The sequence below is a fragment of the Daphnia magna genome, linkage group LG2, assembly GCF_020631705.1.
Source record: "Daphnia magna isolate NIES linkage group LG2, ASM2063170v1.1, whole genome shotgun sequence".
Lineage (NCBI taxonomy): Eukaryota > Metazoa > Arthropoda > Branchiopoda > Diplostraca > Daphniidae > Daphnia > Daphnia magna.
The window spans coordinates 13,049,431-13,071,406 of NC_059183.1; the positions used below are offsets into that span (position 1 = coordinate 13,049,431).

At 37.1% G+C, this 21,976-nt stretch overlaps 3 protein-coding genes and 1 long non-coding RNA gene across 18 annotated transcripts; 1 reads left to right on the top strand and 3 right to left on the bottom strand.

Annotated features, from left to right (window-relative positions):
• LOC116917513 (heparin sulfate O-sulfotransferase) lies at window positions 1-1,675 on the bottom strand. Its single transcript, XM_032923021.2, has 6 exons — window positions 1,195-1,675; window positions 961-1,139; window positions 679-900; window positions 518-615; window positions 293-450; window positions 1-228 (listed from the first exon to the last, which is right to left on the bottom strand). The coding sequence occupies exons 1-6, from the start codon at window positions 1,355-1,357 to the stop codon at window positions 17-19; spliced, it is 1,032 nt and encodes a 343-aa protein (XP_032778912.1). The 5' UTR covers window positions 1,358-1,675; the 3' UTR covers window positions 1-16.
• A 158-nt stretch (window positions 1,676-1,833) lies between these two features.
• LOC116917496 (annulin) lies at window positions 1,834-6,405 on the bottom strand. Its single transcript, XM_032922966.2, has 13 exons — window positions 5,966-6,405; window positions 4,894-5,109; window positions 4,662-4,795; window positions 4,444-4,576; window positions 4,161-4,355; window positions 3,990-4,024; window positions 3,749-3,923; window positions 3,421-3,676; window positions 3,200-3,355; window positions 3,052-3,131; window positions 2,837-2,981; window positions 2,457-2,763; window positions 1,834-2,385 (listed from the first exon to the last, which is right to left on the bottom strand). The coding sequence occupies exons 1-13, from the start codon at window positions 6,258-6,260 to the stop codon at window positions 2,098-2,100; spliced, it is 2,415 nt and encodes an 804-aa protein (XP_032778857.2). The 5' UTR covers window positions 6,261-6,405; the 3' UTR covers window positions 1,834-2,097.
• Window positions 6,406-6,819: 414 nt separating this feature from the next.
• Window positions 6,820-13,888, top strand: LOC116917519. Of its 15 annotated transcripts, none has more exons than XR_006643003.1 (5): window positions 11,661-12,985; window positions 13,205-13,270; window positions 13,354-13,485; window positions 13,563-13,650; window positions 13,731-13,888. It is a non-coding gene; the product is annotated as an uncharacterized LOC116917519 (long non-coding RNA). The 15 variants fall into 15 exon arrangements; XR_006643000.1 differs by having other exon boundaries at window positions 11,663-12,985; window positions 13,538-13,650; XR_006642996.1 differs by having other exon boundaries at window positions 11,685-12,985; window positions 13,560-13,650.
• A 6,125-nt stretch (window positions 13,889-20,013) lies between these two features.
• Window positions 20,014-21,890, bottom strand: LOC116917516 (zinc finger protein 813). Its single transcript, XM_032923024.2, has 3 exons — window positions 21,732-21,890; window positions 20,983-21,080; window positions 20,014-20,874 (listed from the first exon to the last, which is right to left on the bottom strand). The coding sequence occupies exons 1-3, from the start codon at window positions 21,759-21,761 to the stop codon at window positions 20,313-20,315; spliced, it is 690 nt and encodes a 229-aa protein (XP_032778915.1). The 5' UTR covers window positions 21,762-21,890; the 3' UTR covers window positions 20,014-20,312.
• Window positions 21,891-21,976: the final 86 nt, after the last annotated feature.

A 21,976-nucleotide genomic window follows, 5' to 3' on the forward strand; every position in this document is an offset into this window, starting at 1 on the left:
TTTTTGATAAGACGGTTTATTTTGGACGAATTTTTTCGTAAAAATATTGTTGCCCTTTGTCTGAAAGATCGGGTTTTAAGGTACGAGATTTCACATATTCGAATTGCCTAAGTGCAAATTCGTAAAATTCGTTTTCTAACTGCCATACGGTTGAGTTTCTAAAACGTGCTATTGTTTCAGCTTTTGGCGGGATCTTCATGTTTGTTTTTCGCAAATGAGATTTCGAGCCTATGGAAAGGATCGCGGTCTTAATTAAATTCTTTTTTCTTTAAGCAATAGACATTTTAAATACCTTTGCGATAAAGCTTTAGAGCCCCCTTAAATAAATTAGGAATAGTAGCTTCCAGAACAGCGACAAATTCTTCCATTTGTTCGGTTACGCCCACCAATAAATAGTTTTTAACCAAGTTATTCTTTGCTTGTTCGAATGCCCAAGTGCTACCTGGTACCCTATGTTTCAAAATTTAAAAATACTCTGTTGCTAAAACAAATTAAGAATTTTTTCAAGTGCCCTTACCAACAGTCTGCATGATGCCCACAGAAGAAAGGCACTTGCAACCACAAATTGTTTGGATCACATTCTGCTTGTCCCTCTTTCACACAATCATCAAAAGACTAGAATTTAAGAATTTTAAAAAATGAGACATAGGATTACCAATATCTTGACAATCTAATTACTGTTTTGTTCCCTTGCTTTCTTCTGATTAGGTGTGGACGAAAATCATCTCCATATCTCAAGAAGTAATAGTAGGACACCATTCTATCAAGCGGCTGTCTTATTAAGTTAATAAACAATGGTGATGAAGATCCAAATTTTGCAAAATCTAAATATGCTATGTGTCCATGGTAAAATGCTGGCTGCTTCAGATCCCAGTGGCTTAAATTCCTTGCAAACCGCAACTACAGAGAAAAAAACGTGGTGTTGAGGATGTTGCATTGAATCTAAAAGCAAATGGTTACCTGATCAGGCAATGACATAGTATGTGCATTTTTTGAGACATTTACATGAAGTACTTTGAATTTATTTTTTGAGCACAAATCATATGCCAAACCAACAAAGGAGGTTGACCCAGTCTTGGGGACACGATTGTAGAATACAGTTAGGTTTTGTGATGAGAAACTGTTAGACAGTAATGCACCTAAAGAAAATTGCTTGTATAGCAGGATGGTGATGTACTTTCTCAACGCTATTACCATTGACTTGGTTATTAAGCAGGCTTGAATCATGTTCTGAACTGTCCTTAGCATTAGCTATCTTTTTTTCTAAATCAACAAGATATGTCACAAGAACTAAAACTGTTATAATGTTGAAAAGAAAGACGGCCCGAGCAGATATGTTACACGTTCTAAAAGCCATAGCTTCCTGCTCTAGAAAGCAACTTCAAATTTTGTCGTACGTCGAAGCCGTTAAATAGAAAGTCATTTTTTGAAAAGCACAACAGTCATGATCGATCGTCTGTCATAAATTCCCATGCATCTCTCAAGTTAAAACTGTACTTTAAACGGCCCATAGATGGCTTCTTAGAGTCCCAAAGACATAAAATAAACAGAGGTTTAGGCCGGTCGACGCGATTCAGTTGAAAAATTTTACGATGGCCCAGTTATTTCGCGTCAGTGTCTCTAGCATGTTCAACACTATATTACGACAAATGACATTACTTAAATCGTTTATCATTCGCGCCCAGCCAAAAGGTTTAACCCAACGGCTGCAAATGGAAATAGTGGTCATCGTGAACTTCAGAGGAAAAAGCTTTGACTTCTAAATCGACTGGAGGATCCTAACACACGCCGCCCCTACTGTTTGTACTCACTAGATCACCGTCAAATTCGGGATTTTAGCTCTAGCCGTGTATTATTATTATCAGTATATTTTAGTAATTGCTTAACACAAACACCATTTTTAGCTTCCCAACAACCGTTGAACTTGCGCGCCTCAAACGTAAAACACGAAATTGTCATTTTTTTTTGCAGAGTTAGAGTTCTCTTGTCTAATTTGGTAACGTTTTATCACGCATAAACTTTTTTTTTAGAGTTAGACAAACTAGATGAAAAATAATTGTGTCAATATATCAAATAGAAAAAGTAAACTTGATTTTTTTAGGCAGTATTGTCGATTACATCCAAGTTGAGATATCCGTCAACGTCATTGAGCTCCTTGGAGTAAAATTTGGCAGACACAGTTTTCTGTCCAGCTTTAGCAGCCGTCATTTTAACCTCAGCGCGGGCCTCTTTGCCAGGCGCCACTTTATCCACGCTAATCTTATATGGAGTGCCTAGTCCAGCCCCTTCGATGACGAATTTAGCGCCATTCAGTTGAATCGGGAGTGGATTGATAAGAGAAACAGTCACGTCAAACTGCTCTCCTAGCGGAACTTCTTTCGGAGCCTGTAATGTTTAAAAAAGAAATATTTATCCAGAAATTCCCCATATGTATATGCTGCTTATTCACGCGCTACCTTGATAGCGATGTCAGGTTTACGAACGCGGAAGTCATCTTGTGAAAAGAATTCGAATTCGGTCTCTTTGACGTTGGCCAAGCAGGCAATATTGAAGGCACATTGGTCGCTAAGTTCAGGTGCGTACTCTGCGTACGAGATGGGCAACGTAATGTTCTGGGCAGTGCCGGCTTTAATGGTGCGTTGAAAGACTTCTTTTTTGATTACGCTCTTCAGCTTTCCAGTGTACAGCACCGAGTCAACGCGTAGGGTAACTTCAACGCTGTAATCTTTACTGCGGTTTCGATTGGCTACGTTCACGACAGCACTGAACGATTTCATTGGAAAAAAAGAAAAAACGTGTTGTATTTCTGTAGTGAATTAATCAAATTAAACCTTACCTGAAAGGTTGTCCAATAACAATGTCATCGCGTAGCTGGAAATCAAAGCGAACGTCTTCTAAGGCCTCGTTAAGGTAATATCGACTGTACAAATGTCCGCATTGACGAAGGGCTTTCAAAACCACTTCCCTCTCTTCAGCCGAATCTATCGAAAAAACAAATACAATTTGGTTAGTTCCAGTACTTTTGTTTTTCAAATTGATCCGCAAACTTACTGTCTTTATGCTTATAATGATCTGTAACATCTTCACGCTGGTATTTTCCAACAGCTTTAGTGCTGATAGACAGGCCAATTCTTTGAAAAACATGTTCAAACATTTTGTTAGGCAATTTGAACAAACACCAAAATGTAAGAAATATTACTCGTCAGTTCTCTTGTCAATGAGCTTCAACGGCTGACCGGTGCCTTTGAATTTCCAGTAAACCTTATCGGCATTGACTTCGGCAAAATGGAAGGCAGTATCGAATGCCTTTTTAACTTCGCCACGCTTAACGGCGGCCACCGACGTAGGCCCACATCTGTTTCGGTCATGGAAAATCATGAATACCATCGTTCGGAAAACATGTTTCGGAATAATATTTACCTATAAACACCATCGCTTTCCTCCTGCGGAGTAGCGTCGATAGCTTGCCATCCTCCATAATTTCCTGGTTCCAAATCGGGCCTCTGCATCCATACTTCGTTCCAGACATGGAAATTCCAGATAGAATCGGAATTGAGCTCTTCCACGACTTTGCCATCGTCGCCGATAAATGTGTCAATAGTTAGTCCTCCGTGAGTGTCGTGAGCCGAAGAGAAATTCGTAATGGATCGAGTAGGGATGCCAAGAGCGCGGCAGACTTAAATCATTAAGAAAATGCGAGAGATGCACATTCCATTATTGAAAATAGGCTGCGATGATGTTATCATACCGCTTGTGGTCACACCGGAAAAGACCCAACATTGACCGAATTTGACTGGCGCTTTAGTCGCCCAGTACTTCTGTAGAATGAGCATTGATCCTTGCCATTTGGTGGGTTCCGTGCCACCAGAATAATCATTCGACCAGTTGCCCACCAACACACCGTTATCGTCCGATGAATTCACCTAAATCACGAAAGAATTGTTTGTTTTACTTTTAGCCGTAAATAAAGAAATAGTTTGCTGCCTTACCGCGGCGGAAATGGCACGAACGACACGAATCGGATCTGTGAAAGTAAACAAGAAAAAACAAACAAAAAATAGAAAGGTGTTAAATATTTTGTGAAAAAAAAAGGGATATTTTTGTAAAGCCTATGTATATTGATTTTGGTGTATCATACACATAGGTAGAAATAGAAATACCGGCTCTTCCTGCGATGGTCAGTTTGCCGACGTTACTCAACAAGTAAACACAACACTCCAGGATGTCCTTTTCGAATTGCGCGAAATTCCAAGCACACGGACGCATACGGTTGTGGCTACCACGCCAAATGAGTCCCGAGTCAGCCATGACATACTCTTTTTTCCATTCTTCGTCTTCCATGTACACGAGATCCTCTACAATTATGTAATTGTGTTTACGAGATTCGTGAGTCACGATTATTAATAGGCATGTTAAAAAAAAAAAAAAAAACGGGTTTCGTACCTCTGCACCAGGGGTTGAAGAGAAGGTAGATTCTAGAGGGCAAAGAGTACGAAAGAGCGGAGCCAGTAGGGATGAATTTGGTGTCGACATCCAATTTCCATACGCCGACGACGCTTGTTGCCATGGTACAGACCTAAGGAAAGAAAATGTTCGAGTTTGAAGGTCGTTCTCGTCATAACAATTTTCATAATTTTTGTTTCTTTCTCTAAATGACATACTTGCACTTTAATAGAGAGTTCGCTAGAGGCTACGAGTCTAGCCCACCAGCCTCCAGCAGGTAACGAGCTGCTGTTGTCGTTAAGCAAGGGAATAGCGATAGTCGTGCCGTTACTCGGACTCGGCATTTTTGCGTCTAAACATTATGCGCAACAAGAGGAAAATTTTAATAAAACATAAATCAACATGACTTGTATGCTGAAAAAAAAGGGGTTAAACGAAAGCGCCGTGTACCTGCAACGGTGAAGATAAGAGAGACGGCGTCTTTGGCCGGATCAAACTTGCGGTTCAAATTCAATAGAAGATGGAAAGGTTGTCCGCGGCGCACCACAAGGTTGGCGTCAACCGGTCGCTCCATCATTTCGTAGTCGAACGTATGATGGTCTTTTCCATTTTCAGCAATCAGGATATCGATCAAGTTTACCTTCAATCCGGCTTTTCCAGCTTCATCTGGATATTTGAATTTTTTGGGAAAAAAAAAGATGAAGGGTTATTTATTGCTAGGCTTTAAAGGGGGAATGAATCCGATGATAAGCGTCGATGGATTAGGACGGCAAAAGAACGAAATTGGTGTAAATCATGTCTTGGACTCTATTTATATCAGAGCCTGTCTAGACGGCCCAATGGACGGTTTTATTTTCGGACCGTCTCACAGCAAACAAACATTTTCTGACAGCTTATTTCCCCTTCAGGTTTTAGTAGATTTTGAAATTATTTTTCTCGAGAATTTTGTAGTAACTTGGAAATGCAATCGTAAAAGGGAGCTGAAATTGATTTAACCTTGCAGCACGAGAATATGCCTGATAGACATCATTAGACCAGCGCTATCCTTGTATACATTCTTTGTTTAAAAAAACTAAAAAACAACAACTTAAACCGGTAGTTAACAAAAATTTACTTATGATAAAACTAGTTTTCCCTGAAAAAGTAAAAGAATTCGTCGAAAACAAAACTATCAAAACAATATTAAGGACAGCGATGTCGAGGACAGCGCATTTCGAGCCCGTAAACTCAATTCGCTAATGTGTACACAATGCGTTAGGTGACTGACAAATTGCGTCGTAACGGTACAACATCAAGAGACACGTACAGAGCAGCAAAATATGTCAATGTCCTTTTATGAAGTAGTAGTAGCTTAATAGTGCCCATAATGAGGAGAAAACTCTGTGCCAGTTCAGCCAAAGTTTGCCATCTAGCGCTTCGCTTTTCACGTCGAGGCACCATTGACTTTCTTTGGCGAGAACATTAACAACTGGTTTTAAAAAGAAAGAAAGAAAGAAAACAAGAGAAAAGATTGAAGCTTTACCGACAGGGCGTCTAGGTGGTCTTGGCAGCCTTATTCTCGACATTTCTGGGCTTTCGGAGTTGGGCAGGTTTTCGTGAGTGTTGTTAGTCGGTGGTTGATTGGCGACTGACTCTTCGCTTCTCGGGGCAACAGGTTGTAGTTCGTTCGTTTCACCCGAGGTAGTTGGTTGAACAGCAGCGCCATCGTGGCCGCGGCCGGCATCAGGGCCATCAAGACTGTAGGTGCGGCACTTGCAGCAGCTGGTAAATACTGCTGTAGCACGAGACGTTCTACCAGACGAATTGCGATTACCCATCGTGATCAAGGTTAGATTTATGCAGTCGTTACTGCACGTTGACAGCGACAAGATTCAACTGATTACTCGATCAAGTACGTTTTACTTTCTTATAAGAGACTGTGAACGAACGCGGATAGGGTCCGTCCGCTTCCGGCGACAATTACACTTCCGCAAGTATAGCACGATACGTTCGTTTTCGTAACGCTGTCGGTCGGATTCGTTTGAATTGTTTACTAAGCGTCCGGTCAAATTAAATGAGGTCGCACACGTATCACGTCACAGATTTTAATCCCGTGCCTAAAAAAGGCAGCGCGTTGCGATGATATTAACCCAACAATGGCGACGGTTATTTTACAGAAGAAGAAGCTTCACAGACAGACAAGAGAACCAGATGGAATCTCAAGACCAAACCAACCCGTCTGCTGAGGCTGGGTCCGCTGGCTATACTGATGCCAGGCTAGGGGTTGATGCTTTGCTCGGCGGAACATACGACAGCTCTTTCGTGAACGAACGGTGAGAGAGGAGGTTGTTTTTTTTCTTTTTCCTTTTTTTTAAAGGGAAGACGAAACACACACAGGCACACACACACATGGCAGTGTATAGTGTTTTGTGAGTGCATGTGGCTGCACAAACGAGAAATGGACAAAAGCCCAAATATATTCAGACAATGCGAAAGGAAAAAAAAAAAAAAAGTCTTGATAGAACAACGACAAAAAAGAATCTCGCAAACGAAGGAATGAGCGAACACGACAACCTACGGCAAGAACGTCTGGTGCATCTCATTTGAATAACAAGTCTTCGAAAAAGAATCCGGTAAATCCACCCAACGAAATTTGGAGAAAACAAAAGGCAAAAAAATAAGCATTTGTTTTTGTTGGCTATACCTAGTAAACACGAAAGTATCTTTAAAATTTGAAAGGTGACGTCACACTATCATCATTCAACACAGCCTTAGGGTCAAAGAAGCAAACACGAGAGAGGAGGTCCTTCCGCACCCGGTTTTGTTTTTCTGATGAGATTTTCGTTTCTCTATGTACACGGTATAAACTTCCTGTGGTTACTTAGCAACACCAGTTAAGACGTTCGGAATTTGTTTTTAGATAGACGTAAAATATTTATTGCTGCTGTCAGCACGATAGCTTATGAAAAATTTGGATGGCCGGTAAATTAACGTTTAACGGAATGCAAAATTTGTTGTTGTCGTCAAGTGCCGAATCGCTTATCTGCGATTGTCCCGCTTACGGACGTGTAGGCATGGAGAGGGGTGAAGAAAGCGATATACGTGAGTCTTAAATTACAAACTGCTTGACCTTGGGAGTTTTCATTTTATCTTTTTTTTTCTAACTCCCGCGTTTAGAAAAAAAAAAAATGACCCGTATCGAAACGCATAGCGGCGACTTCGGTTTCGACCAACGCCGCCAGGGACAATATCTCAGTAATAACCAAATCTCGCCAGACGAGACTGGAATTCAAAGAATACTGAATACATAATCGTATTTACCAAAAGTGGCGCAGTGTAGTAAGTAGACAACCGAAGACTTTATGGAAGTTTGGTTTTTACCAAACGTTGTCTGACTTTCACTATTGAAAAGTAGCAAAAGAAGAAAAACACGTGAAATCAATCAGTAGCTGGAGAGTCACGTAAAAATATCATAAAGCAATACTTGTTAAAGGCCGAGAATTTGTCTGCGAGACACGCATGAAAACGTGAGTTCTTTGGCACCGGGAAAACCTGGTTCTTAGATAAATCCTTGCCAAAAGCATCGTTCCATTAACACCGCGAACCGCCAGCGTGAATCTGTTTGTATCGAATGTCGGTCTGTGCGTCGCCAGAAGGTCGTATGCATTACGAAAAAAAAAAAAAAGTAAATAAAACACTTGAGGGCTCTAATATTTTTTCCCAAGCCCTCAGCAAATAATTTAGAAAATGGAAACCGTAGATAAAAACATATTGGGAGCTTTTTTGATACAAACATACGTATAGTACCAAGATAATTTCTCATGTCGCCAATTTAAGTAAATGGAAATTGAGTTCAAATCATCTGAGAGGGCGATAAGTATTTGGTCTTTGCTTTAGCGTACCGCTTTCGTCGTTTTTGGATTCTGGATCAAGAATGTAGGCTCGTGACGCAATGGCTGACGACAGGTTCCAGACCGATGGTGATGGATTGTTTGTTCCTTTTTCATTGACGATTTGTTTTATTCTATTCTTCTGTTCCTTTCTTTTTCTTTTACACATATCAAAGAATTAACAAAATTGCCCAATTTGAATGATGAAAAGTTTTTCGTTTACTTGCCACTCATTGCACGGGATCGGTATCAGGAAATGTATACTGGGAGCAGTGCAGGCAGACGGTCAACGCAGGATACCGAACCGCAATCGAAGATGCCTCTTAAGTTATTATTGGCTAGCAGCAACCAAAGGAGCATCAGTTGGACGTCTTCCAACTCTTTCGACGTCGGTCAATTCAAGGGCGACATTATATTTGGCAACAATCTGGGGATTCGGATTCGGCTAAACAACGATCAGGGTTCCTGAACAATTCCAATTTAGGACATCTCTTTGATCATCCTAAAAAATTCCGTTTTTTTGTGTGTGTTTTTTTTCCCCTTCTTTTATAAATTTATTTTCTCAAACTACAAAGAAAATTAACATTTACACTTTTCTTTATGAGGGTGAATGTTTGTTGATGTCGATTGGCAATGTTTTCTGTCGTCACATGACTTTCCAAAGATATTTTTCTTCGAAAGTTAACCATTCCCATTCCAGGACTTCCTGGCGTCGCCAAAGGCTATATGTCACCGGAAATTATGTCGATTAAAACATACTTTTTTTCTATTTGTTTATGGGGAATTCTCTCTCGACTACTCAGTTAACAATCTAAAAAATAACAGAAAATAACACGTACAAGGGTTCGCCAACAAAATCAGATAAAAAGGAAGCTACCGAGGTTGAACCGTAAATTTATATGATCCCTCGTCACTTTTGCTCTCACACGACAACTGTATAAAATTAACCCAAAAGGCCGGATAAGCGACCCGGCGTTAACCCAGAGATGGAACACGGCGTTTGTTTACATGGCCCTCAAATAATAAACGATGGCTGCCCCGACCTAAAAGTGGTTCTAAATAAACTGTAAAAGTTATTTTCTCGCTAAGAAATTGTATTGAGATCATCACAGACCATTAAGAGGGGGAAATATTTTAGATATTTAAGAGAAAGTTTATCTTATTACAAAAAAACTTGGTTCCAAAATCCAACCAAAATCCAACTTTTTCAAAATCTAACTTGTTTGGTATTCTTGACCGTTCTTGCATGTACATGAATTACCAGGGTTTCAAGGTCAGTAGAATAATGACTATGTCAGACAGCATTACAAATTCTGACCACACTTGGGGGTTCAGGAACTCATTGCCAATTTTTACCTATAAACATCATCCAAACTTATTAGCTTGGTCTTTGGATTCTTTGGTCCAATTAGTGGATTTTATGTGTGTCTAAAGTCTGATGCGTGACTATTGACTTTGTCGAACTCCCAAAACCCGCAAAGGCTAGACTTAAAACAAAAACCATAAACAAACAAAACAAAACAAAAAACAGCTGACTTGTATACATTAGTTGCTGTAGCGAAAACAAACTAATCATGTGATTCTCCCCTAAAAGTTGAGTTCAAATAGATCAAATTAGTTACTGCACCTAAAGCCAGCAGAACTCATCAGTTTAATAAGAACTGACATAAAATATGAAATTGTTTATATATTATTATTCCTACAAGTGCTACAAAAGATATAGTATTTATCACAAACTTGTCTAATGGTAACATTCTTTTTATCCCTAGCATACTTTCGCAAAATTGCTCAGCCACATTTAAATCTGGAATGGTAATCACTAATTTAGTCATATTTGTCCAGCGATTCTCGTGTTGACTTGACTTATTTCGGTTCTGCGCCCAGTGGGGGCGCTCTTGGGCCAGCTGATTATAGCGATTCTCGTCTATTTTGTTTATTCGCACAACTATTGATATCACCTTACGGCATGCCTTTCGGGCACTAAAAGCAAAGTACAGAGTCTTATCAGTGTCTGAGAAGTGAGAAAGCAATTTCTATCAGTTAAGATTTATTGAAGCTAACTTGAAGGTCAAAAACGTCATAATAACTGCAATGGTTAGCCTTACAACTCTAGCCTTGCAAAACTTAGCCTTCAGGAAACAAAATTACTGCAATAAACTTTTTAAAACAAGAGGCAAGAAATTATTTGAGTGCTACATCATATTTGCAAGTTATTTCAGTTTTTATTCACTGTCACACAATGTTTTTTTTTCTTCAGGTACAGCTTCTATAGTAGTAGCCGGGCCAGTGTAGATCGTGTACGCATCGTCGTGTACTAGGTACACGGGGTTTATATGGGACTACCACGAATTAATAAATTCATCTTTAAGAAAAAAAATAATTTTACTAAAACAAAATCTGATTTAAATGTAGAATTGCTTTCTTAATACAACACATTTTATTAAAATGATTTTTTTTATTTCTAAATAATTATTAAAAATAAGAAAAAAGCCTAGGTAGACTTAGGCGACAGCAGTACATTTTGTGGCACTAGAAGATTTTTTAAAAAGGGGCGGTCCTTTGACTTGTTTATTTTATTCTGACAAGTGCATTAAATGAGAATAGGTATTAGGTTCAGACCCAATCTGATTCTTGCCTTTTTTTTCAGTCATAGCACCATTTTATACAATATTTACATTAAATAAACGAAAATTTCAAAAAATAATTACATTGCATTTGTATTCAAACAACAAAGAAAAAATTTGAAAATAAACTTAAAACACAATTGTTTATGTTTAGTGAAGTATTTGAAAAAACGGCATGTTTATATTGTTAAGAAATGAGGGGAAGGGAACAGCTTAGATGGGTGTCTTTTGAGAACCGCTCGGTCTATTTCCTAACTTTAGCAGACACACACACAGTCTGAATCACGCATTACCGCGTTTAAACCGGTGCCTGCATTACCGCAGCGCACCACGAACACACCGGTGCCTGCATTACCGCAGCGCACTACGAACGGTCGCATTACCACGACCGTCCGGACCTGGCCATGCTTGTTGGCATTCCAGCACCAGCAATTTACACAACAGAAACACACATTCACGCTGGCCATGCTTGTTGGCATTCCAGCACCAGTAAAGTAGACACTGATACTACAACACAAACACATGACACCAGAGACTGTTGAGTCCGGCTGGTTTCACACCGAGGGTAAGACTGCCCCAATTACAAAGGAGAAGATGGGGAAGAACAAAGGGAGTAGGAAGTCGTCACGTCGACGAAGAGGGAAAGTCGGCCAAAGGTCGAAGACGCTCACATAACGTTACAATATTTTGAAAAATGTTGTTCTTCGACACCAGTAGAACGCGCTGAAGTCCATTCCAAGTTGAAAAAAAGGAGGTAGGGAGTGCGTCAAAACGATTGAACGGGCGAGATAGGGAACCTTCAGGCTATTACATTCAGTATCATTCAGTATCATTCAGTATTATATGATCAGAAATACATCAACTCCAGAAATAACATTCTAATTGGAAATTGTGGAAATTTTTGCTCTTTGCGATAATCTGCACAATGCTGGCTTTGTGCATGTGTAAACAAGCTGGTAATTACCTATTGACAGTATTTTTAACTTACATTTTACTTTCATATGCAGCTCTATGACAACCTGCCACATGGCTTGTCATCAGTGGCTATGGACTTGTGATGACTCTTGAGGCAGAAATATTTTCCTGCTTCCTGCAAGCTATTAGTGCTAATCTGAACAAAGCTTGCTTCACACAAACAAACTTTCTTTAACCAGTGAAGAGTATTTTTGGCTAACACTTGGCCTTTACATGGAGCTGAATGGCAAATGTAAATGTAAACAAAACCATTTTTGAACAGATAACTAAGCAGCATGAAAAAAAAACTTGTCCCTTAATCAAATTGGTGGCTATAGACTTCCTTCAGATGACCCTTGAAGCAGAAATGTTTTCCTGCTTCTTGGATAAAGGAATGTTGGGTGCTTTGATGTCCAGTGCCAACTAAGAGTCATTGGGAAGATCAAGAAAAATTTTAAGGTGTTTGACAAAACCATATTCATGGCAGTTAAGTAATTCATTTGGTATGCTTGTATATTGGCAGGAAATAGATATAATTCTATAGGTTGGAGGATGGTACATTTGTATCTCGTTGCTTCAAGAACATATTCTTTAATGCCGTGTTGATACAAGGCATTAAAGAATAACTTAACTATAATAACTATAACTTTTACAACTTTTTACATATTAAGGTTTCACAATATATTTATAATTATAAATACAGGATGGATGATCTGCATCTGCTGATAGGAGGAGGTTGAACATCAGGAAGATTCTACTGATGTAAAACAAAAAAGTAAGGCGGTAGTTTTTGTGTATTGTGCCTTACAAAAAACAGGTATTAATCTGATATGCAAGTTGAGTTTCCCATGCTGTTTAACTTTTTACATAAACTTTGTTTTCATACTGGTTTCACACTTACATCCATATTTTTTTGTTCATTAGGAAAGAAGTTCAAGCCTATATTCACCAGGAACATTTCTACCAGACATGCGAGTTGCCTACAAGTTTAATAATTGATCTTGTGTATGGTGCAATCATGGATTGGGATTGAAAACGCCGTTCCTAAAGCTCGTGTCGATGAGAGATGAAAATAATGAAGTCCCTTAGATTTTCGTAAGTTTCCGAAGCAAGATTTTTTAATGTTCAATATTTTGCAGCCGAAAGGGTTGATTTGGTTGACCCATTCACTTCCTATCGCGTTTAAGTATTCTTATAAAGAGATCTAAATGCTGAGCCCCTGATCTGGGTTTCTTCTTCTCTGTGGCCCCGTTTCCCCTACATTTTGAAGTAATAATATTTTTCATTTATTTGCTTTTGAATTATATTTATAAGGAGGGGGATTCCTAACCTAACCTACATCGGCGGGAAATGGGGGTCATGCCCCTACTGTGATCAGAGGTTATGATAAAATATTTTATAGTATTCATACCATATTGAATTGTGAAACGTTTAAATGTGCAATTTTTTCAAATCTGTTATAGTTATTTGGACATCACTGTGCTTGAAATCGAACCCTTGACTTTGGATGCACTGTGTCGATACTCAACCATTGAGACGTGAGTTTGACACTAAATGACTTGTATTTCTCCTTGTCATCTAGAGGCACGTGAATAGTGAGTGAATGTGTATATATATATCTATGTGTTGATTGGCAAATGAATCTAGTGGATTGGGTTTCAATTCCTAGGAGAATGAAACCAGAAATAATTATATATTAATAATTTATAATCGGTATCTGGACCGGATCTGGACTGGAATCTCGAAAATTAGAAAAAAGAGTATTAGCAAAATGAAAAATTCATTGGATTTTGTTAATTTTTGATTTATTTTCCTTTTGTATTGGCTTTTCTTACCAAAGATTCATTCCATGCAATCAGACATGCCGTGAGCGCGCTCAACTCGTATTCCTTTTGAGGTGGGAATCAAGATAATCAAGTCGAAATCAAATTAATTTTTCAAATAACCATATAATTTGTAAACTAAACGTAAAAATTAAAAAATGAAGTTTGGCACTAACAGCATTACGTACATTTTATTTTGAAATCCAGCGATTTAACAAGAAATCAATTAAAGATTCGTAATCAACGTTCCATTTGCATTATAAGGTGTGATTTTTGTCGAATTCCAGAGATGTCGTTTTTTGCAGATTTTGACCAAAGTGGGAAGGCAATACCCTTCCCATTTTTTCATTTTTGGCCAAATTTCAAATTTTGCTTACAATACCTGATTTCGATTCAGAATTGAATGAAAATTACAGAAATCAAGGTTATTTGTCATATGGCCGTATAGTTTTTTAACTAAACGTAAAAAACTAAATATTTTGTTGGGGCAATAACAGCATTGTGTTATATTTTATTTCAAAATCCGCTGATTTAACAAGAAATCAATGACAGACTCAAAATCAGCGTTCAATTTGGATTATACGGTGTGATTTTTGTCGAATTCCAAGAGATGTCGTTTTTTGCAGATTTTGACCAAAGTGGGAAGGCTATACCCTTCCCACTTTTTCATTTTTGGCCAAATTTCAAATTTTGCTTACAATACCTGATTTCGATTCAGAATTGAATGAAAATTACAGAAATCAAGGTTATTTGTCATATGGCCGTATAGTTTTTTAACTAAACGTAAAAAACTAAATATTTTGTTGGGGCAATAACAGCATTGTGTTATATTTTATTTCAAAATCCGCTGATTTAACAAGAAATCAATGACAGACTCAAAATCAGCGTTCAATTTGGATTATACGGTGTGATTTTTGTCGAATTCCAAGAGATGTCGTTTTTTGCAGATTTTGACCAAAGTGGGAAGGCTATACCCTTCCCACTTTTTCATTTTTGGCCAAATTTCAAATTTTGCTTACAATACCTGATTTCGATTCAGAATTGAATGAAAATTACAGAAATCAAGGTTATTTGTCATATGGCCGTATAGTTTTTTAACTAAACGTAAAAAACTAAATATTTTGTTGGGGCAATAACAGCATTGTGTTATATTTTATTTCAAAATCCGCTGATTTAACAAGAAATCAATGACAGACTCAAAATCAGCGTTCAATTTGGATTATACGGTGTGATTTTTGTCGAATTCCAAGAGATGTCGTTTTTTGCAGATTTTGACCAAAGTGGGAAGGCTATACCCTTCCCACTTTTTCATTTTTGGCCAAATTTCAAATTTTGCTTACAATACCTGATTTCGATTCAGAATTGAATGAAAATTACAGAAATCAAGGTTATTTGTCATATGGCCGTATAGTTTTTTAACTAAACGTAAAAAACTAAATATTTTGTTGGGGCAATAACAGCATTGTGTTATATTTTATTTCAAAATCCGCTGATTTAACAAGAAATCAATGACAGACTCAAAATCAGCGTTCAATTTGGATTATACGGTGTGATTTTTGTCGAATTCCAAGAGATGTCGTTTTTTGCAGATTTTGACCAAAGTGGGAAGGCTATACCCTTCCCACTTTTTCATTTTTGGCCAAATTTCAAATTTTGCTTACAATACCTGATTTCGATTCAGAATTGAATGAAAATTACAGAAATCAAGGTTATTTGTCATATGGCCGTATAGTTTTTTAACTAAACGTAAAAAACTAAATATTTTGTTGGGGCAATAACAGCATTGTGTTATATTTTATTTCAAAATCCGCTGATTTAACAAGAAATCAATGACAGACTCAAAATCAGCGTTCAATTTGGATTATACGGTGTGATTTTTGTCGAATTCCAAGAGATGTCGTTTTTTGCAGATTTTGACCAAAGTGGGAAGGCTATACCCTTCCCACTTTTTCATTTTTGGCCAAATTTCAAATTTTGCTTACAATACCTGATTTCGATTCAGAATTGAATGAAAATTACAGAAATCAAGGTTATTTGTCATATGGCCGTATAGTTTTTTAACTAAACGTAAAAAACTAAATATTTTGTTGGGGCAATAACAGCATTGTGTTATATTTTATTTCAAAATCCGCTGATTTAACAAGAAATCAATGACAGACTCAAAATCAGCGTTCAATTTGGATTATACGGTGTGATTTTTGTCGAATTCCAAGAGATGTCGTTTTTTGCAGATTTTGACCAAAGTGGGAAGGCTATACCCTTCCCACTTTTTCATTTTTGGCCAAATTTCAAATTTTGCTTTCAATACTTGATTTCGATTCAGAATTGAATGAAAATTACAGAAATCAAGGTTATTTGTCATATGGCCGTATAGTTTTTTAACTAAACGTAAAAAACTAAATATTTTGTTGGGGCAATAACAGCATTGTGTTATATTTTATTTCAAAATCCGCTGATTTAACAAGAAATCAATGACAGACTCAAAATCAGCGTTCAATTTGGATTATACGGTGTGATTTTTGTCGAATTCCAAGAGATGTCGTTTTTTGCAGATTTTGACCAAAGTGGGAAGGCTATACCCTTCCCACTTTTTCATTTTTGGCCAAATTTCAAATTTTGCTTACAATACCTGATTTCGATTCAGAATTGAATGAAAATTACAGAAATCAAGGTTATTTGTCATATGGCCGTATAGTTTTTTAACTAAACGTAAAAAACTAAATATTTTGTTGGGGCAATAACAGCATTGTGTTATATTTTATTTCAAAATCCGCTGATTTAACAAGAAATCAATGACAGACTCAAAATCAGCGTTCAATTTGGATTATACGGTGTGATTTTTGTCGAATTCCAAGAGATGTCGTTTTTTGCAGATTTTGACCAAAGTGGGAAGGCTATACCCTTCCCACTTTTTCATTTTTGGCCAAATTTCAAATTTTGCTTACAATACTTGATTTCGATTCAGAATTGAATGAAAATTACAGAAATCAAGGTTATTTGTCATATGGCCGTATAGTTTTTTAACTAAACGTAAAAAACTAAATATTTTGTTGGGGCAATAACAGCATTGTGTTATATTTTATTTCAAAATCCGCTGATTTAACAAGAAATCAATGACAGACTCAAAATCAGCGTTCAATTTGGATTATACGGTGTGATTTTTGTCGAATTCCAAGAGATGTCGTTTTTTGCAGATTTTGACCAAAGTGGGAAGGCTATACCCTTCCCACTTTTTCATTTTTGGCCAAATTTCAAATTTTGCTTTCAATACCTGATTTCGATTCAGAATTGAATGAAAATTACAGAAATCAAGGTTATTTGTCATATGGCCGTATAGTTTTTTAACTAAACGTAAAAAACTAAATATTTTGTTGGGGCAATAACAGCATTGTGTTATATTTTATTTCAAAATCCGCTGATTTAACAAGAAATCAATGACAGACTCAAAATCAGCGTTCAATTTGGATTATACGGTGTGATTTTTGTCGAATTCCAAGAGATGTCGTTTTTTGCAGATTTTGACCAAAGTGGGAAGGCTATACCCTTCCCACTTTTTCATTTTTGGCCAAATTTCAAATTTTGCTTACAATACCTGATTTCGATTCAGAATTGAATGAAAATTACAGAAATCAAGGTTATTTGTCATATGGCCGTATAGTTTTTTAACTAAACGTAAAAAACTAAATATTTTGTTGGGGCAATAACAGCATTGTGTTATATTTTATTTCAAAATCCGCTGATTTAACAAGAAATCAATGACAGACTCAAAATCAGCGTTCAATTTGGATTATACGGTGTGATTTTTGTCGAATTCCAAGAGATGTCGTTTTTTGCAGATTTTGACCAAAGTGGGAAGGCTATACCCTTCCCACTTTTTCATTTTTGGCCAAATTTCAAATTTTGCTTACAATACTTGATTTCGATTCAGAATTGAATGAAAATTACAGAAATCAAGGTTATTTGTCATATGGCCGTATATAGTTTTTAACTAAACGTAAAAAACTAAATATTTTGTTGGGGCAATAACAGCATTGTGTTATATTTTATTTCAAAATCCGCTGATTTAACAAGAAATCAATGACAGACTCAAAATCAGCGTTCAATTTGGATTATACGGTGTGATTTTTGTCGAATTCCAAGAGATGTCGTTTTTTGCAGATTTTGACCAAAGTGGGAAGGCTATACCCTTCCCACTTTTTCATTTTTGGCCAAATTTCAAATTTTGCTTACAATACCTGATTTCGATTCAGAATTGAATGAAAATTACAGAAATCAAGGTTATTTGTCATATGGCCGTATAGTTTTTTAACTAAACGTAAAAAACTAAATATTTTGTTGGGGCAATAACAGCATTGTGTTATATTTTATTTCAAAATCCGCTGATTTAACAAGAAATCAATGACAGACTCAAAATCAGCGTTCAATTTGGATTATACGGTGTGATTTTTGTCGAATTCCAAGAGATGTCGTTTTTTGCAGATTTTGACCAAAGTGGGAAGGCTATACCCTTCCCACTTTTTCATTTTTGGCCAAATTTCAAATTTTGCTTACAATACCTGATTTCGATTCAGAATTGAATGAAAATTACAGAAATCAAGGTTATTTGTCATATGGCTGTATAGTTTTTTAACTAAACGTAAAAAACTAAATATTTTGTTGGGGCAATAACAGCATTGTGTTATATTTTATTTCAAAATCCGCTGATTTAACAAGAAATCAATGACAGACTCAAAATCAGCGTTCAATTTGGATTATACGGTGTGATTTTTGTCGAATTCCAAGAGATGTCGTTTTTTGCAGATTTTGACCAAAGTGGGAAGGCTATACCCTTCCCACTTTTTCATTTTTGGCCAAATTTCAAATTTTGCTTACAATACCTGATTTCGATTCAGAATTGAATGAAAATTACAGAAATCAAGGTTATTTGTCATATGGCCGTATAGTTTTTTAACTAAACGTAAAAAACTAAATATTTTGTTGGGGCAATAACAGCATTGTGTTATATTTTATTTCAAAATCCGCTGATTTAACAAGAAATCAATGACAGACTCAAAATCAGCGTTCAATTTGGATTATACGGTGTGATTTTTGTCGAATTCCAAGAGATGTCGTTTTTTGCAGATTTTGACCAAAGTGGGAAGGCTATACCCTTCCCACTTTTTCATTTTTGGCCAAATTTCAAATTTTGCTTACAATACCTGATTTCGATTCAGAATTGAATGAAAATTACAGAAATCAAGGTTATTTGTCATATGGCCGTATAGTTTTTTAACTAAACGTAAAAAACTAAATATTTTGTTGGGGCAATAACAGCATTGTGTTATATTTTATTTCAAAATCCGCTGATTTAACAAGAAATCAATGACAGACTCAAAATCAGCGTTCAATTTGGATTATACGGTGTGATTTTTGTCGAATTCCAAGAGATGTCGTTTTTTGCAGATTTTGACCAAAGTGGGAAGGCTATACCCTTCCCACTTTTTCATTTTTGGCCAAATTTCAAATTTTGCTTACAATACCTGATTTCGATTCAGAATTGAATGAAAATTACAGAAATCAAGGTTATTTGTCATATGGCCGTATAGTTTTTTAACTAAACGTAAAAAACTAAATATTTTGTTGGGGCAATAACAGCATTGTGTTATATTTTATTTCAAAATCCGCTGATTTAACAAGAAATCAATGACAGACTCAAAATCAGCGTTCAATTTGGATTATTCGGTGTGATTTTAGTTTCATCGTATTTCAAATCTAAATTTATTCCCCACGTTTTATACTTAAAGTCTGTGTTCGCCATAGTTGCGCAATGCATGCCACCAGTAACGTTGTCAACAGAGATGCGACATAGGGGGCGACCTCTCCTTTTTTGAGAGGTTGTTAGCTTGTTACCAATTGAAACGAACGTCATCCTTTCGTGTGAACGCCAACCCTGCCTCTCTCGAACAATCACAATTGTCACACCACTAAGTTCAGTACTTCGCCTTAAGCCGCTAAGGGCAATGTACAATTTTTTTTTTTTATTATTATTATTCTTATTATTATTTTGGCTATCGCGTTGCGACCGCAACATGGTCTCACTCTAGTAATAATACTAAATATGTGTACCACTTAATTCATAGTCGCGAATCCATTTTTTTTATGGCCGAAGTGTAGGCAGTGACCATTAGGGTTGATATTCTGCTCCGAGTTGAATAAATGCGTGCGGGAATGACGATGACGGCAACTGATGACCTTTAATAAGATCTATCCAATTCTGTGAAACTTTATAATGGCACTTTAAATAACAATCAATCCCCTTGGTTAGGAATACCACCTCTGTAATACATCGTTGGATCTAAATAAATACATAGTATTCTTTTGCCTTGGCTAAGGCTGCTGCAGAGGGATGTATAGACACGCCAGTTCTACTCATTATAGCTCTTCTTAACATTGCCTACCAACAAGTGAGGGAATGTTTAGATAGGACAGAATACAGGCCAAAGTATCACACATAAAGAGCGTTATTTGACACTGATTGATTCACCGTATAGGACGTCAGAGTTGACTGATGCAAAAAAAAATATAATTTAATAAGGCTTGTTGATAATTTTCAATAACACTTAGCTGGCCTTAGGGAAATGAACAGTTAAACGATGTCTGGACAGTTTGTCACGACGGGAAAAGGTTTTGTCGCATTGGTCACAACTGAGTCGTTCGCCGGTATGGATGACGTGGTGACGACTCAGTTTGTCTTTGGTGACAAAAGTCTGGCCACATAATTCACATCGAAAAGCTCTTGTTCCTGAATGAATAAGTTGATGACGATCAAGTCTGTACTTGCTTATGAAGGACTTAAAGCATAGTCCACATTCAAAGGGAAGCTCTCCGGAATGGATGCGAAGGTGAGTTCTCAATCGACTGCCATCGTAAAAGGCACGGCCACACTCTCGGCATTGAAAAGACCGGTTGCGCGAAGGTGGTGATGCAGTTTCTGCTGGATTAGATGAATGTCGTCGGCTCCAAGAAGTGTTAGGAGTTGGTATCGGAAAAGCTGTTGGTAGTCTTGTTGATGTCGTCTGTGCCATTTGGTCGCTGCTTTCGCTGTGGCGGTGGCAAAAGTTTATTGGTGGATATGAATCCCTTGCTGGAGAAGCTTCTAATCTGGCTTGTCCAGCCTTATAGCTGTCAATAGGGAATAATGAATAAAAAATTACAGTTTAAGAAATGGTTTATAAAAATAAAAAGATTAAAAATAGGAAAACACAAGGAAAGCTTTTCAAAATCAATTACCTGTTGCTAAAAGAAAGCCGTACTTTGAATGCACTTGGCTCATCATTATTCCCATGATCATTGTCATCTGAGCTGCTGCTGTCTAGATCTTCAGATGGCTACAATGGTAATGAACAAATGAACAAAGACCTATCATACTGTGTTGCTAAGGTAATAAGTAATTTTGCAAAGTCAATGAATAAGTTCCATATGTTTCAGAAAAGTATGGAACCAATGAATTGTTGGGAACTTCATTGTGTTCTGAAGTAATCAACATAAGCATAATTTTGAGAAGTTCATTATAATTTCAGTAAAACAATCATAGTACAGTCGTGGGTGAAAGTATCTTTCACAGTTGCTTTTTTCACTGTTCTTTTAGTGTGGTTTGTCTACTACCATCCCCTAGTTTCATTGAAATTGATGCTACAAAATCTCTCCCTTCCTTTATTTTAGCTAGGCTGATATAGTATGGTAGTAAGCAAAGCACACCAAAAGAATGGTGAAAGAAGCAATTGTGAAAGATACTTTCACCCACGACTGTATAGCAAGTCATAACTTCAAACAGATTAATGGGTGATTAAGTATACAGGCGTGGTTCCTGAGGAAATAACTACTATGGCACGAGTTTTTCTAAAGGTTTGAGGGATTTTTTTTTTTCTTTTTTTTTACTTGCATCTTTTGTTGAAAAGGTACCAAGGACTAGGAACAGCGAATATTAAATACGACATAAATTTGTTCCATAACGTTTCTGGAAATGAATCAGATATTACCTTTTTGTCGCCACAACGGTGAGAGGGCATTTTTTTAGACGTACAAAATGTTATGGAAAACCATACGACATTTTGCTTGTGCGAAGATAAACAAAAAAACGAACCAAAACAAAGCAATGGCGGAAGAAGGATGTGGGGAAAGTCACGTGATAGCTAGTACTAAAGCGTAGCCATAATACCACACCACCGATTGTCGACATACAATTTTCTTTGTGAAAAAAAATGCAGCTTCTCCTTAAGCTAAA